The sequence below is a fragment of the Apteryx mantelli genome, chromosome 3 (genome assembly GCF_036417845.1).
Source record: "Apteryx mantelli isolate bAptMan1 chromosome 3, bAptMan1.hap1, whole genome shotgun sequence".
Lineage (NCBI taxonomy): Eukaryota > Metazoa > Chordata > Aves > Apterygiformes > Apterygidae > Apteryx > Apteryx mantelli.
Genome location: NC_089980.1, coordinates 30,749,160 through 30,766,687, shown reverse-complemented (window position 1 = coordinate 30,766,687; position 17,528 = coordinate 30,749,160). Strand labels below are relative to the sequence as shown.

The following is a 17,528-nucleotide window of genomic DNA, read 5'->3' as shown; positions in this document are numbered from 1 at the left end:
TCCTTGGTCACCTGAAAATGGGGGAGAGGAAACTGAGGATTATGTCGGGTCCTTGCAAAGACCCTGTTACAGAATCTCTTCTTGGATTAGCTCATATCCAACATGAAATTATTCCTCCATCAAAAAGCTGTTCGAGTTTGGATCTGAATATACAATGCTTCTGCAGGGTAATTTCACACCTTTCTGCACCAGTAAGCTCTTGTTGCACTACTGTAGAATACATCTTCAGAAAAATTTGTCCCTCCTAGAGATAGAAGCTTCATTTAGCACAGTTTCTGTTTCCACAGAAACCACACCACTGAAGTCTGCAGAGGGCAGATGCAGAGTGAGAACATCTGTGACCACTTAGGTTAATTGCCTTTCCCAACTATTCCCCCACGGCTGGTCTCTGATGGCCCCCTGAAGATCAACAGCAGATCATGAGGCCTTGTTGCAGGCATTCTGCCGTCTTGCTCCCACCCCCCAGGGTTATCTAAGTCTGGTTTTAAATCTGTATCCAGAGGTCCCAGAGGATTACTTACAGTGAATCTGTTCTCTTCTTTGTCCCAGGCTTCCTCTCTGTTGCTGGACAGACCATTTAATCTCCCCATCCCTCAGTTCTATAGCTGTACAGCTGGAAACTTCCCCGCTTGGCAACCCTGATGTGGTGGCATGTTATATGTTGTGTAGTAATGCTCAGGTACAATTGTGATAGGAAGCATGTAAGTGCCCACTTTAAAAAGTTGTATTCTTCTTCAAGTTGCATTCATAACAAATAAATATTTTCAGATTAAGAGGGTTCCCAAAATATTGCATTACATTGCAGACATATTAAATACATCATGCTATCTAAACACATCTTTTCACTTTTATTAGTCTGATAAATATTATAGCCTTTTTTTTCTAAAAATGTTAGTATTTAAAGATAATGAACATCAAGATATCAACAGTGTTGGTGTGTGAATACGATTTGAGCCTTACCTCCTCTACCAATATACTTAATCTAAACTCAAGCTACAAGAAGGAAAGAAAGAAAGAAAAAACCAAAATTTTTAAGATGTAAGCTTGAAACCACTACTGAAAGCCACAACAGCCAACACAGACAGCAGCAAATGAAAACAAGTGCTGAAAGTCATGCGATTGCCCCAGGTTTCGTTGTGGTTCTATCTGAGCGCTATGATGGCTTGCTAGTTTCCTTCCTGAAACTCTTTAGATGTGGGAAGAAGTTGGATATGGCTGTAGAGACTGGGGACATCAACAGAAAGTTGAGATAACAAGGCTGAAGGAAACAATTGAAACGAGCTATTTTTAGCTATGATCGGTAAGAGCCATCTCTAGTGACGTAGGACTAATGTACATTATCCTTCTGTTTTTCAGGCTCCCAGAGGCATGCCCAGGGACAGAGGGAACTCCCTGTAATCCCAGCTGCCTTACTGGCTTTTTCAGGCCATTGGCAACCAAAATAATTTAGAGTTGCCCCCGGTGCTCACTCCTGAAAGGCGCAGCTCTTCTTCAGGTGATCTTCCTTCTGTGAAGCAGACTTACAGACTTACAAAAGGCTTTTTAGAGGCTTTGGGGATTTACCAGTGCAAGAAAGCTCTGTAGCTACACAGTTGTTCTATGTTTGCCTTATACTACTTCCAGAGATTGACTGACCAGTGGCAAATGCTGTTCTTCTTTACCATTTTTATATGAAGTTCTTACATTGACATTCTTACAGCAGTTCCTTACAAGAGTATGGAAACTGCTATAAAAATGTTAAGTTACCTAGAAAAGACACAAACTTAACTATGTTTAGGGACAAATTTCAGTACAATTGACCCTGAGGCAAATTCTGCCCTGTTAAGTGTATGTAGAACTTTGTACATACAAGAAAAAAATATTCACAAGAGATATGCTGTTCCTATTAAACCAAAAAAATGCTTATTTGTTTGGAGGCATAAAGCAAGTATTTGGGGAAAACTATATTTCTTTATTTAATACTTCATCAAGACCATACTTTGTAATGATTCTTATGGCAACATCGGAATCTTATCTATAACTAATAATATATTCACAAAGTCTACATATATACATAATTCTATCTTGTATCTCTCATGAAATTAAATAATTCACTGAGCCCTGCATCTCTAGCTTATAATGACCTCAGAAGTCCTTAATGCTATTGCAGTCTTATTACATACAGCTGGAGGTATATTATTCCTTACATAACTGCCAGTTCTTTCATTTTATTTTTCACAATATTGTAGATATCCCAGCCTTATGAGAGGCAATACAGACCAAGGTTTTGCTCTACTTTATTCACATCTAAATGGTCATCTTTTCCTGTGTTATTTCTGTACCTCGCTCTTCCATTACTGAGAATTAAATTTAAAAATTGTGGAAAAAATTTCGGGTTAGCGTTTGAAATTGCTACTACAATCGTGGACTTGATTCAATTACTGTTAAGGTGATGAAATATCTACCGTTCCAGCGCTGAAGTTCAAACCAGTCATTTAATGAATAGCAGCATGTTCCTAGCTGTCTTAGGTGGGTCAGAAAGGAATGCTGGAGACAGCAAGCAGGCTGTGTGCAACAGCTGGAGGTGACTGCAGTTCCTCTGCTCGCCTGGGTGTGCTCGCTATTCCCATCCAGCCATCCCTGCAAACAAAAAGCAAAGTGGGCTTATGCACCAGCCAGCTGGCTTTTTGAAGAAGAAGGCATATGGGCTTGGCTTTGCACAAGACACAGAGCAATGAGGCCATTTTGCCTGCGTGCCAAGAAGCTGACTCACTGCTGGAGCTCCCCTTGGGAGGGACAGTGCCTACAAAGCTGACTGACACCTTAGTTTCCTCACTAAACAAAGTTATCTGGTCATAAATAAACATGTCATTTCTGGCAAAAATGCACAGAATGAGCACATTTCGAAATAATAATGGCATAAGAGCTTAAGTCTTGCACTCTGCATCCTTTCTCTTTGCCTGAACAACTAGCCAGGAATAAAAAAAAAAAAAAAAAAGGGCACTCACCCAGCCTCAAGCAGGGGCCTGTACAAGTGTCTCAGAGCTCGGGGTAAAAGTTGAGATTACAACCATTATCCAAACCTATTCTTTTTCAATTTACATAAGCCTGTCCTTTTTACTTCTGACGTAAGAAGTCAAGACTTCCTCCAGCCTCTCAAAAGAGATCCCAAGAGAAACACTCCTGTTTGCTTCCCATCTTCCCAAAACTGCAGCTATCCTTTCACCATATGCTGTTTAAACCCTTGCATAGCAGCAGCGGCTGAGCGCAGTGCTGTGCTGCTACCGGCCTCTGAGCCGTGCCTGCGCTTTGTGACTCATGCAGGGCATGAAGTGGGAGTTAATGCTGCTTGAAGCAGCAATAACTTTCTGCATGTTTTATTGCAGGTCTTTGACAGTTTGGAGCATCCTTCTTCCAGGCTATTTCTGTGCTCAGCCCATTGCCCAGCCCATGGTCTGTTCTGCTTCTTCAGAGCGTGGCTAAGGGACTGTGGGATTATCTCTGTGGTCACTTTCTTCTCCACACAGCTCATCAGTCACCATCTCTGCATCCTCTCACCATGGGGGGAGAGGGGCCTGCAATAATAACCAACAAAAATTAGACTGAGCTATTAATGGATGACCTTATTAGCATGAAAGAAGCAGATGATAACAGTAGCAACCACAGCGGAAGCAACTGCAAAGCAGCTCTTCAGATCACAAGAATTATTATATTATTATACTTTTAATTTCTGATGAACTGACATGCTTTTATGAATTACTGACCAAAACATACTCAAATTCTATTGCAGGAAGTCTTTCTAAGCTTCCGCTTAGTCAGCGGTGCCATTAAGTACATTTAGAAGATGTTTAAGTTTACACTCCTTTCTTCTGTGACCACGAGAGCATGGACAAATCTCTACCATGATGGGCTTGCATCAGTGGGAGTTTTGACCAAGTAAGGGTTGTAGAATCAGGCCCTACACAGAGCCCTAGATGCAGCCTTGTAAGATCCTTATTTGGGATAAAAGTGAAAGCATTTTGATGAGCTAAGCAACCAAACTGGGTTAATATCCAGTTTGTCAACAACTTGTTTTGGCATGCTGGCTAAACCATAGTTGTTTACCCTGAGTAAACCCAAACTTGGATTATCTTGTTCCTGGAAAAATGGAGGACCCTGAAAGTTCCCTAGCAGTCAAGTGCCAGCTCCATGAGCAGTGAGCAAGGAGGAGTTTGCAGAGGCCCTCACAAGGATTTTGGAGGCCCTGGGCTAAGTGCTAACTGGGAACCTGTGTCATTCCAGACAGATAAATCATGCATGCTCAGAACAACATCATGCTGAACACGCACAGAGCAAGTCCAGTCGCACTGCTCATACAACGCAGAGATGTTCTGTGTGCGCCTGTATCTGCTACAGACGAACAGCTGTTTTTCCACACATCTTGAAAACTCCAGTGCTAGCTGAGCAGCGCTAAAAAAGTTTCAGACTGGAGGGGGGCTCCTGCATCATGCCTTAGGCCAAAACCAAATCTACTTATGGGTGGTAAATAACAATTTTTCTCCTTTCACCAGAGTGCATTAGGACTTCCCACAGAGCAGTATATAGCCTATCAAGGGCCTTCCAGAATATTTTTCATAGGACAGCTCTTTCAGAACATGGGTTTTGCTTGCCGATTTATTAAAGTCCGTTTGCAGACCATATTTAGTAACATTCAGCTATGAAAATCTGTTGTAATATCGCAATGGAAATTTGGGCACATTGTTTTCCTTTTGTTTTTGGTGGGAGTTTATTTTATTTTTGCAGGTTAGAATTCGGTGAAGGGTTTGGTTGGTTTTTTTTAGCAAAAGCTGCCGCCGCATAAGCACTAGCAACTTCGCAAAGACAAAAACGCGTGCATGCTTCCAATTTTAAGCGCATGAAGTCATTGGTCAAGCGCTCAGGGACCACGCGCGGGGCCTCGCCGGCCCGGCTCCAGGTTAAGCGGGCAGGGCGGCGCGGCCTCCCCGGGCTTTCACGAGCCTCCGGGGCGTCCGCGGCCCCGCGCCGGCGCTGAGCGGCGGCTGCCGCCCCGGGCCTCGCCGCCGCCCGTCACGGCCCCGCGCCGGGCGCTTCCTGCGGCTCGGGGCCGCGCCGCGCCGGGGGCGGGGAGGCGGCGGCGCAGAAGGCAGCGCGGCGGGACGGCGGCGGGAGGAGGAGGAGGAGGAGGAGCCGGCGCGGCGCGGCGCGGCGGCCGGATGCTGCGGGGAGGCGCGGCGGCCCCCCTGCGCTGCCGGCCGCTCACCTGAGCGGGCGGAGGAGGAGCCGCGCGGCCGAGCTGCGCGGAGCCGGCGGGCGGAGGGGCAGGCGGGCGAGGCCATGGCGCCGGGAGCCTAGCGGGGCCGGCAGCGCGGCAGGAGGCCCGCGGCCCGCCGTGTGCGCCCGCCCCGCCGCCGCCGCGGCCTAGGAGCCCGGGCGGCCCTGCGCAGCGCGCCGGGCGCGGCGCCGCCGCGGCCACCAAGATGTCCACCCGCACGCCGCTGCCCACCGTCAACGAGCGGGACGCCGAGAACGTGAGTGCCGCCGCCGCCACCTGCCGGCCCGGCCCGGCCCCTCCCGCCGCCGCCGCCGCCGCGGGGCCGCGCTGCCCTTCCGCCAGCCCCGGCGGGCCTCCGGCGCGGCCGGGCCCGCGGCCCTCGCCCCCGCGGCCGCCGCGGCCGGGCCGGGCCTCCTGCGCGGCGGCTCCGCCGGGGGCACCTGCGCTTTGTGCGCTGGGCACCTGGACGGGGTCTGCGCCGCCGCCGCCCGGCCCGGCCCCTCCGCCCCGCTCCGCGGCAGCTGCGCCCGCCTTTGTGCGCCGCTCCGCGCCGCCCGGCCGCGCGGTCCCGGCGGGGGCGCCGCGGGTCGCCGTTAGCGCGGCCTCCCTGCCTCCCTCCCGCGGCAGCCGGCGGGCGCGGGGAGCCCGCGGCTTCACGCCGCCCTCGCTCTCCGCCGGCGACACCTTCCCCTCGCGGCGAGGCAGCCGGGGCGGGAAGGGTCGCGCCCGGGATGCGCGCTGCCTACCGCGTCCCGCCGTCGGGAGGAGTGAAGGAGTCTCCGCGCCGAGCGTGGCCCGTGCGGCCGCGCCCGGCCTTCCAGCCGGGGGGAGCGCTCCTAGGGATCGGGAGGGAAGAGCGGCCCGGCGGCGTGAGGCGCCTGTCTGCGCTGCGGGTTCTCGCCAGCGTTGGGGCCTTACGACAGTTGTTACTGTGCGAGCCGAAGAAGCAGCGTCTGCTGCTTGGGTTATTGAATTATACGAAATGAAAAGTGAGTATGAGAAGAGGAATCAGGCAGAGGTGACAGAAAGGAGATAATATAGTTAAATAAGTGAAATCCTAACTTGCCGTCTCTATATGAGTTTTTAATATCAGTCGCTCAGTGGGAAGCTTCATTGCCGTAGCAGCATCAGTGTGCTTACTAGCTAAAGCTTAAAGCACGTAGCTGCGTTTGGCCTGTCCTTACCATTCGTGGGCTGAAGGGGCCCATATTACTCTCAGAACAGAAGAAAGTCCTCAAGATGAAAGTGAACATTTTCGTTTAATTAAACAACAGGGTTCATATTTGAGTGATGCATGTTACTTAGGAGTCTCCATTCCAAATGTATATAGGAATGCAGATGAGGCCTAGATGACAGGAAGAGATAAGAAAAGTATATGAGTATATCCAATAATACAGTACATAAGACTTGCAAAATACACAAGGCAAATGGAAATATTTTCAAACGTGTCATCAGCTTCTGTAGAATGAAAACTTCAATTAAAGTGTTAGTAGTTCCTGTGGAAAGTATTACAGTAATTTTGAATGCTCTATTTTGACAACCAGAAATAGGTAAAGGTTTTTTTATTATTATTCTTTCTTTCAGAGAAGGCATTGGGTATCAGCTTTCTAAAAATCAGATTTGTGCAGAGTATCAAAGTACTCAAAATGGCACATTTGCTTCTGGAAGTCTTGGTGTAAGCCTGTAACCTAATACTAATGAGTATAATCCTCCAGTCAGATAAACAGCAAAAAGCCATTCAGTGATAAGTTTCCAGATCAGCACAAAGTAATTCCAGTGCTGTTGTTGGTAGGACATCTGCTGAGTTTTGGAGCAGAGTACCCTTAAGGAGGTTGTCACTCCTACCCTCCGGGGATCCTCAGGAGCCCTGTGTGCTACTGGTGATCTCCCCTGCAGATCTTTTGCTAATGTGGCAAACATGAGACAAATGAGATGGCTCGTGGTTGACTTCCAGAACAGCATAATTCCTTGGTTTAAAATGGACTTTGTCAGGGTGAGGTGGGGCTTCTAACTGACGTATTGTGCTTCCTCCTTCTCATAAATGCTAATAGACTGATGAAGTGGTTGTGCGGATGGGTTTTGGTGCACAAAGTATAGCTTTGGGTAACTGGGGTGGTGAGTTGCAACTGAAGGGAGAAGGTATTTGAAAGACTGGGGGATGGGAAAGCAGGAGTTAGAGTAGGGTAAGGATGAATGTTTGGGCCTGGTAAGTTAAATCCATCTTTATAGGGCATATTTTCAATTCCCAAGTATACATGTTAGTGAAGCTTTCAGAAGTTCTGCAGTTAATGGTGATCTTCTGGAGAGCAGTCTTTTTTCCTTTTTCTACTTGCGGCTGTGTCTCAGAAATGTTGCTCCATTGTGTGCATCTCAAGGGACAGATTGTAGCTATGTATCCCTGAGAAAGCTGATTGATGGTTCTGTGCAGAAATCTATGTACGCATCCAGCTGTGCTTTGCACATGGCGTGAGGTCGTTGCATGAAATCATGGGGAGCTACCCTACCACCACCACCACCCCCTGTCTCTTGGCAGCTGCTTGCAGTGTTCTTTTAATCAAAACAAAAAAAAAAAAACAGTGTACACTCTTCTCGGTGTGTATGCAAGCATGTGTTCTGTCATTTGGAAAAAAATTTGGATATAGCACCTGTCATAAGAATATACATTCCTTGAGGAATTATGGGAGTTCCTGGCAAGATGTGTGGAAAACTTGCATATTTCCATAATTCTTCATGCCTTTTATTGCACAGTGCCCTTTGAAAATGGCCTGCAAGGGTAGAACCAAGCAGTAGATTACTAGTAAAGTTCTTATCAGAGCGCTAGCGAAAGGTGCAGGCCACCGGTTGCAGTGGGCAAAACAGAGGTGGAGGGAAATTGCTGTGAAATGATCAGTATAACTGATCGACCTGCCTTACGTAAATTCAGCCCCAAAGTTGTCGTCTTTTTGCTGTTCTCTGTATCTCCCAGTGCTGTGTTTAGCTTCTCTAAAACATATGCCCATAAATGTTTTTCACAGGAAATTTTATTTCTCTTCCACTAAAGCTGTTTGTAAGGCAACAAAATATAAAAAGATTGTCAAGCATTATTATTCCTATTGAATGGTTCACTGGGTAAGCTTAGGAAATTATTGGGTGGATGCAAAAAAGACTATTTAGATGCCTATTATCAGGTCTATTTTTTTAAGCAAAGGGCAAGAGTAGTATTAAAAATACACATTTTCCTGTGTTTTGACTTTGTATATGTAACTTTATTTACAACTTCCTCTTGATACATTGTCTGCAGGCTGCCTAGGTAATGCTCCAGTGTGTTGAAACACTTGCGAGTGGGGTTAGCTTGGATGAGCAAAGCTTCCTACCTCTGCTGAGGCTGGAGGAGGAGAGGGGCAAAAACCCAAAGCTTTGATTTAGTCGCTCTTTTGTTTCCATTGAATTGGTATTAACTGAGGAAAGAGGGGCTTCTATGTTTTCCCCTTCATACTGTACTGCATCATGTGATTTTAAAATGGGAATTGACTTTCCTGAATTAAGGCAAAGAAAAAGAAATATATTGGTGATACATTCTCTTAAATCTTTATGGAGGGTTCTGCGTAACAGAAAATGCATAGAGATATGACAGGCTGTATACAATTTGCTCTAGTAAAATTAATAAAAATACGAGAGTGCTATAGTTTGTTTTTTCTGACATGAAGACCTCTTAGTCTGGTGTAAGAATTTGTTTTGAATTCTATAGTAAATATCACCTAATCCTTTGGGGGTATTATTAATTTGTGTTGTGCTCTTGCCCATCCAGCTAGGGTTTAAGGTAAAATCCTGCTATGTACTTTTCAGACACAAAAAATGTTGGTAAATTCTGCTCCAGAGATCTCGCCTATGTGCTGTGGAAGAAGGAGCAGACAAGACGGGTACTGGGATGGTGAGGTGATGCTGACCAGAATTGAGGAGGAATGTAGAAAGTGTCATTTGTCTTATCTAGCCAGTGCCGTATGAGAATGATTAAGAGATGTCATGGCAGGGGTGGCTTTTAAGGAAAGATACTACAGTGACCGATAGGTGATTTGATTCATTATCATATGAAGAATTATGATAACTTCCATACACATACATGTGTGTGCATGCACACAGAGTTGGAGGCTAGTGAGAGAAGGGTGATGTCTCAAAAGGAAGCTGAAAGCAGGTGTGGTTTAGGACGACTCCGATGATGGAGACTGACAGAGATATGCATTTTAAAGGGAAACAAATTGAGCAGGGCAAGAGATAACAGGACAGAACAGAGTGGTTGGGTTGGGGTAATAATAATTCTACCATGTTTGCTTTATTTATTTATTTATTGCCTGGATTTGCTTTTGCACAACAAGAACACATGGTTTTGATTTGGACAGAGGGGGCGTGGGAGAAAGTATCTGACAAGAATTCTTTCTCTCAGTGCCTTAAGCAGAAGAATGGCCTAGTTTCCAAGCCTTACGGGTTCAAGAGTACAGCTGTAGCTTGCTTATCCACAAGTGATGGGCTTTAGCAAAGTGGAAATTGCCTATATTTTTCCATGTAAGAATATTTTTTCCTGGTTATAAGTATACCATTAGGCTGTATGTTTGTTTGAATGGTAAGAACAGGGTATATTCTCCTAATCTTACTTTAAAGGTAAAGGATTGTGTTTCTCTGTTGTGGTTTCTTTTTTTTTTTTTTCCCCTTCCTCCTTCAGATCTTGAATGAGCTCCTATGTTGTGGGGGGAAACACATGTTTAGTTAGAGCATTATGCACAGAGGAAAGAGCAGTGTTCATGCCATTATGAAGCATGTTACTCGTTTTGAATTTAATCTTTCACGTGAAACAAATAATCATGGGACAGATGAAATAGATGTTTAATTTTCTTTCTTTTTAACCTTTCTGGGTTTTTTTGTTTTGTTTTTTATAATTCTATATTTTGATTGCCTGGAAGACAGCTGTTTATATGCAATACTTCTTTTTTATTATGTAAACGGAAAAGTTTTGGAGCAAATAAAAGAATAACTTAATGCTTCAGTATTCTTTTTAGGCATTTTAAAAGAATTGTTAAAGTTTAGAAAGAGTTAATGCAGTTTGATTGTACTTCTCGTTTCATTTCATACTTAATGGGTTTTTTTGAGGTTCGTGGGTGAACAAAGCATTAGACTGCTCGAGTTTGGCGTTCTGAAAACTGTGCTTACATGATCAATTGAGTTAAATGTTTAACTAGAACAATAAGATTGTTCTGCGTAGCCAGGCTATTGTTGGGGGCTGTGCCATCATCTTTGTCTGATAGGGCAGACTTGCTGTTTGTGTGTTAGTTTTTTGGGTTTTTTTTTATTCTCTGCCTGTGCACTTAAAATGTCTTGATCATCAGTAAAGACAGGAATTTCTTTTCCAAGGCACCCAATTACATTTAGAGGTTAATATTTCTACTGTAAATGCGGTAAGTTTTTTCCCTTCACAGTTTCTGGTGTAGTAGAGGGAGCTCCTGCAAACTTTTAACTGGTATCTATAGCTTAGCCACTGGGGGGAAAAAAAAATTGTTTTTCTTTTCAGTGCAAATACTGAAATTTTTGTATAATTACATTCTTGATCAGTGACTTGTATTTGCACTTGCAGGCTTTTCTTTTCTTGCTCTCAGAATTTGGTGTAGACCTAGCCTTAATATCTTAGTGATGCCTCGAGAGAGGACTTTGGAAACTTTTCCAGTAGTACAGATGCATTGAGAAACTATTATGTAAATAGGACAGAGATGACTTTACTATTAATGTGGAGCTATAAATCTGTGGTGAAAGTGAGCGAGCTTTGTGTTTACAATTTTGGAGGAATTTCTCTTCCCCCCCCTACTCCCCCCCCCCCATTCCCTCCAAAAAGCAACCTTTCCATCCATTTTTTTTCAAGTGCAAATAAAGCCTTAAAAGGGATTTCTTACAGATTGGCCTAGTAACAACTTCAGAGGTGGAACAAACCTTTCAAATGCTAAATGGTATCCGAGAGAAAGCATTCTATCAAAGTTCTACCACTGGTGTTCAGAAATTATCTTTTAGTATCTTCAACGTATATATACATACATATATAGATATAGATATACACACACACACATATATGTACACACACACACACAACATACATACATTTATGCTCTATTCTGTCCTTGAGGTTAAATATACCACTTTTAAATTGCAGACAGTGATGTGTTTCAAACTTGGCTTATTTTTATTGTGGTCATGACATGATCTATTAATTTTTTTGTTGTTGGAAACAAAATGCAGGCTTTTTGTGCTTTTTTTTTTTTAATCTTTCTGGAACTTCAGAATTGCTCGTGGGTTTTTTTTGTTTGTTTTTTGTCAAGAGTGAAGACATCAGAAAGATTTTTGAAGTCTTCAGTGTTTCCTTCCCTCTAGATAGAGGCAAATCAAAAAGAAGTGGTCTCAAGAGTTGAATGTTTTCAAAGATAATTATGAAAGTGGGAAAGTTGCGTTGAAAATTTTATATGCTTCAATGTAGTGAATATAATGGAACTGAATATGAGTTTTAATAAGAAGTTCATTCTTTCTCCACATCCACCAGCAAGTCTGGTTAATTGTTAACGTTGGTCCTGTTTTTTCAGGTTGTAAATTAACATTTCTTGTATTCTGTCAGCTCAGTGCTAAATTGTGAGTTTTAAATTGGGAAGGCAGTATTTCATCTAAGAAAAATAATGCTTTTCTTTGACTGAATAGCTTAGCAAAACATCTTCAGAGAATTGCTGTGATCCCAAAGTCAGTTTGAGACTTTATATCTGTCCAAGATGATGCAGCTTAGGCAGAGTTTTGGTGAGCATCCTAGTGAAACTAAGCTTAAAAAAACCCCTCTGAATGGCATAGATGGTCCTTTTTCTTAAAGCAGGTTTCCCTGTGCTATTTTAATCTTACTTTATTTAAATAGTGACCAAACATGCTATAACTATATGGTGAAATAGTTTAAGGGGGAACATTGGAAAGTACTGTGCTTACATTAATCCTGCTTCTTTGTGAAGTAAGATGGCAGTTGAAAAACTTTTTTTTTTTTTTTCAGATGAGCATTTTGTCAGGGATTTCTTCATGTATGCTTTCAAAGAAAACACTGACTTATGCTGAAGGACATATGTTCGCATTCATAGTAATAGCCTTCTGCACAGTTAAATTCAGCTAGGCTACAATTAACCTTTAAAGCAATGAACCACACATGCTCAGGGAGCAGTGCCATGGTTCAGACTGTAATGACTGATCAGTGGAGTCTACTTATGTTAACAAAAAAAGTGCAAATTTTCTGTGCATCTCTTTGTAGAACGTAAGATCATTATGTTACTAAATTCACGGTCTTAACAGGACAGCTGATCCACAATCTTTTACATTCACTTAAATCTTTGGAGAGCAGGTTTGCTGTTCTGTTGGAACAAATGCACTGTGTGTTTTCAAGTTTTCTTACTCTGTTTTGCTGCATGCTGATCTAACAGCAAAAAGTCACTTTGCTGCTTTTATTTTGCCATTGCTCATTGTTTCATGACAGCCCCCACCTAAGGTGTCCCACCAGCATAGAAGTGGTCTGCACTCCACTTATTTCGTTAGCACTGATATGGCTCACGCTCAAGATGACTTTTGTAAAGACTCCTACTGAGCTGTTCAAGATTTAAGTGCTCTGTGCCAATGACTCCTGCCCCTCTATGTGCAAAACTATTTCAAGTTTGTCACATTTTATAAAAATGTAAGAGATGTTGTAGAAACCTGCATTCACAATAAAATAATCCAATACGTTTTGAAAAAAAGGATATTTTTCTTCACATCTATCTATGTTCTGTGCAGTGCTAAGCACTGCACTTCAAAGAGTGGTAATACAGGAGAAAGAGGAATATTTGGTTCCCATAAGCTCTAGCCAATTTCACTGTTTTAATTTCCAAGCTGTATACCAAATCCAAAGAAACACTTAGAAAAAGAAGTAGTAAAATGATCTTTAGATTTTGAATATCCTGTAAGCATATTTACTGGATATGTGTTCATAGTCCTAATGGTTTCTCAGGTAAGGATTGATAAACATCTTTGACTTAAAAACTCGGGGGAGAATGAAACACATTCATAACTTCTGGACAAGGCAGACACTGGTCTACATAACTCTGATGGTGTATTGGCAATAAATAGAATGATAATACTATTTTATATTTAAGTATCTGGCTTGTAGTAACAAAATAAGAGATGTAGTAACAAAATAAAAAACATAAGTAACAAAATAAGAGATTCTAATTAAAGAAGAAAATAATATCCAGACTTAAAAATATGATCTATTTTAACTGATTAATCATGAGGAGCTTTGGCTAGCATTGTTACAGTACTATGTTTTAAACAAATACAGTTGTGATATGGCTAGCTTGAATAATAAGACAGAACTCTTCTTCACCTCTGATGAAAGCACTTGTTACATATTAATGTTCATATCGCTGAATATATAGAGGTACTGGACAGCCTGTGGCGGTCTTTTGCAAAAGCAGGTAATGATAATACTACCAGTGACAAAGTCCAATTGTTTCTCTATTATTAAGTAATGGTAGTACGTGATAACTTTAAAATTTCAAGCAAAGACAAAGTTAGGCCGGATTGTTATCTTTTATTAGATAGATGTGGTTGGAGAAAATAGATTAGCTTTTTGATAGACTAGGCTCTTTTAAGCTGGCTGTAAAGGCTCCCGCCCAAGGCTAACCTCATGGAAAAACCTGTAGTGCCTCTGCTCTGCTGTGCTGTGCTTCTGTAGGAGGACTCACGCCTGCCTTACGACGCAGTAAAATGCACGCCTTTTTTGTAAGTGAGGACACAGTCTTAGTCACAGTGATCGAGTGCTATTTTCGGCTTCCTTGGACGCCTTCCTTCAGACTTCCTCCCTTGCCCACTGTTGGTTCACATCTTTCCCATCTTAGTGAAATACTTAGGAAGAAAGTAAAATAAAAAGAAAGTAGAATATTTTTTACTTGTCTTTAAGCAGCCAGCTTTTTCAGAGCAGAAAAGCCCTTTTGATCTGTTTAATTACACGGACCATTTTTCTTATTTAGTTCCTCAAATATTTTATCAAGTGCATTTTAAACCTGCTGATGGTATCTAAACTGTTGTCACAGCAGCGTTATTGTTATGTACTTTCCAATATCCACCTTTCTGAGATTCAGTTTACCCTAGTTCATTCAGTTGCTGGCCACTGAACACCTGTAACTTCCTATGTTATCACTCTTGCCCCCTTCTTTGTTTTTCCCCACATTTTGCTTACTGAAGTGCTTTCATGCTTGAGCTTGGGTAATTGTTGCCAACTTCCTTGTGCTTCTCGCTCTTTCTGGGACCTTTTCCAGTTTTGCTCTTTTAATGACATAACCAAAATCAATACGAAGCTTTACTAAAGCTATGTAGTTGTATCTCTTGTTTATCCTTCAAGTAATATCCTTTCGTATGGATCCCACGGAGGATTTTAGTGAGGGAATTATCTGAGTTGTAAAGCTGAAGGGAGTAAAGAAATGTTTTCCTCTGGGCGGGTGGGGGGAGTTGCTTTTGTTTTGGAGGTTCGTTTTGAAATTATTAGTGAAAATGATTGTTACAACTTCAAATGCTCAACAAGTCAGACCATGTTTTCCTTGCTCTGTATGTCTTTACCTCCCCCCAGTAGAGTTACTGTGCTTTCTTCTCTCAGATAACAGCTGAGAATAATCAAGAGTTCTAGAACAATTAGTTAGGACGCAATTTTCTGATGTCCTTTGTGGAGAGAGATTTTGGTTGTAAAGTCAGCTGATACATGAGGAATATGTTGGGAGGGAATCGCGGCGTTACGGAAGCTAAGTTTAGAACGTATGCTGCAGCTACGCATACTGTAGTCAATCGCTTGTTTGTGCAAAAATGGTAAATATCTGAAATTCCTTTTGAGAGTGCATGCTTGGCTTCGGTTGTATATAAGTATCTTTCTAATTCTTAGATGTTTCTGTCATTACTTAAAATAAGCAGAGGCACAGCTCAAAAATTCAGAGAATCTCACACGTGAAGAGTCTGATTTTGCCATTGAAATTACCTTAGCCTGTTAAGTGCTAAGCTGAGCTTTTACAGAGAGGATCTGCTAGATTTCCACGAGCGGGTGACGTGTAATGTATTCACTTGTATCCCTATTCCAGATTACATAAAGTTACTGACTGACGGTAATAGAATTCTTCAAAGCATTTGAGTTTTTATTTAGTAATTTTTTTCCAAGAGTAAGCAGTTTTTTTTTTTTTTCCCCTGCAGTTATTACAATAGGGACTGCCTACTGGTAGTTAAAAGCTAGGGAAAATATCATTCCTTGTTGAGAGGCTAAAATAGTATTTTCTCTTTAAGATCAGACTCCAGAAGGAACAACAATTGTAATCGTTCAGTATGATGAGACATATGTAGAAAATATTAATAATATTGTCTCTGAGTAGTCTTTAGCAGGCATACCTATGTATAATAGCTTTTCAACTTTGCTTCTCTGACTTTGTTATTAAACAAACAAGACCGGCTGCTTTTAGAGTTCTTTCTTCCGGTGACAGACATCAGATGCACATGAACAAAGAAAATATGTGAAAGCACTTCACAGTGAAACTCTTGCTCCATCTACTGCATAGTCCAGAGAAATCTTATGTTCAGAAAGTTGATATGAACAATGAGGGTCGGTCTTATATAGATGCTGCAGTTAGGCACTGGCAGACATTATTATTAGAGTATGTATGCCTACAGCAGTGTTCATAACCAGGCTGAGAGAAATCTGATCACTCAACCTGTGTAAAGAAAAGTAGACTGATAAAATAAAAAGTGTGTTTAAGAGATATTTTTAACAAAGCCATCTTTGCTCATTGGTGATTGCAGAAGCATAGAGCTTATACCAAAATCAAGTTAGACATTTTCTAAGATTACAAGATAAAATTTTGATTGTTTGTTTGTTTGGTTGGTTTTGAGGCAGGTGTGCAAGCTTTTGGAAATCTCTGTATTTTAGTATTAAATGCAAGCTTTTTCACCATTACTCATTAAATCTGTTTCCCAGTGGTGTGTAATACTTTGAAATAGAATTATTTTCAAAAGGAATGGTGGCAAGTCTTCTAGAGTAGCATGGACGAGACCAGCTGGACTCCTGTATCCATCTGTTTGTTCTCATTCCCTTCACATACTAATTATTAACCTGGAGAGGCTAAATTAAATACAACATTTGGTTATTAGTCTAAAGGCTGAGTTATTATGATGAAGAGAAATATTAACTGTGGCTGAACTGTTTTCCTAGTATTATCTTGATTTTTAATTGAAGATATTTCCAAGACTAGCTCAGTGGGAGACACACAGAAAAAAGAAGGAAATGCATTGAGCAAACTAGCAAATATCTTTAGTTATCATATATTGGAGTTAAGTTTATTTCCAGATAATTTTTGAGAAAGGGTAAAAGGTTCTGCATAATTTCAGGTCGGATATTGGTTGGTAGGAAGAAGGTAGAAAATGCATAGTTTCTTTATTATCTGCTTGGTGAGAAGAAAAAGATATTTAAATTGACAGCTGTCCCTCTGAGGTTGGAAGGGTTCTACTGAATTTGGTCAATTTAGGGGAAAAAGTACAGACAGAGCTCCCTGGGAACCTTTGGTAATTTAGTGACCGCAGCACTGCATAATGGGGACATGTGCTCATGTCTCATACAGCGTTGCGGCTGTCCTCGCCTCTTAAGAGGCAGGGAACACCTTAGGGCTGTGGATGGTGCAGAGCCATGACAGGCCTGGTGGTGGAAGAGAGGACATTACTGTCTGACCCATCCTAAGACTTGAAAAATTCAGCAGAGTTGCCGCTGTTGATGGTGGGCTGGAGGCTACCATTGCGGCTACTGGTTACTTGGCTGTGACTTTATCAGCTAGATAAAGAAGTCCGGAAATGCCTGACTCGCAGGCTGGGAATAATGTCAAAAAACTGTAGCTTGGGATCTGTGATCCTCCACCCCCTGATTGTCAACGACTGGAGAGAGAAAGCTGTACTTGCTTTTTGTGCTAACTTTTTTTTCTTATTATTTTTGTATTGGCTGCTCGTTTTAATGGCAGTGTGTTTATTTTGAATATATACTGGTTCTTGTTTGACACTTTAATTGTAGATTCTTTGATTTGTCTTCTTCCTAAGCTTCATCCATATCTTCTATTTTTTATATTATTTCTTCCGATTTTTCTTGTCTTTTTAGTGGACAGAAAATCCAGCATCTATTGTTTTTAATACTTTCTTTGCATCCTGTGAAGTTTTTGTCTTTCACTTTTTTGCTCACTTATGTAACCTG

General features: G+C 42.1%; 1 protein-coding gene across 3 annotated transcripts in view; it reads left to right on the top strand.

Annotated features, from left to right (window-relative positions):
• Positions 1-5,399: 5,399 nt before the first annotated feature.
• MARK1 (microtubule affinity regulating kinase 1) overlaps positions 5,400-17,528 on the top strand; it is a 64,381-nt gene continuing 52,252 nt past the window's right edge. For all 3 annotated transcript variants that reach the window (XM_067293040.1, XM_067293039.1, XM_067293038.1), the window contains exon 1: positions 5,400-5,507. In XM_067293040.1, the coding sequence (XP_067149141.1) occupies positions 5,457-5,507 (51 nt within the window). In that variant the 5' untranslated portion in view covers positions 5,400-5,456. The remainder of the gene's footprint in view (positions 5,508-17,528) is intronic.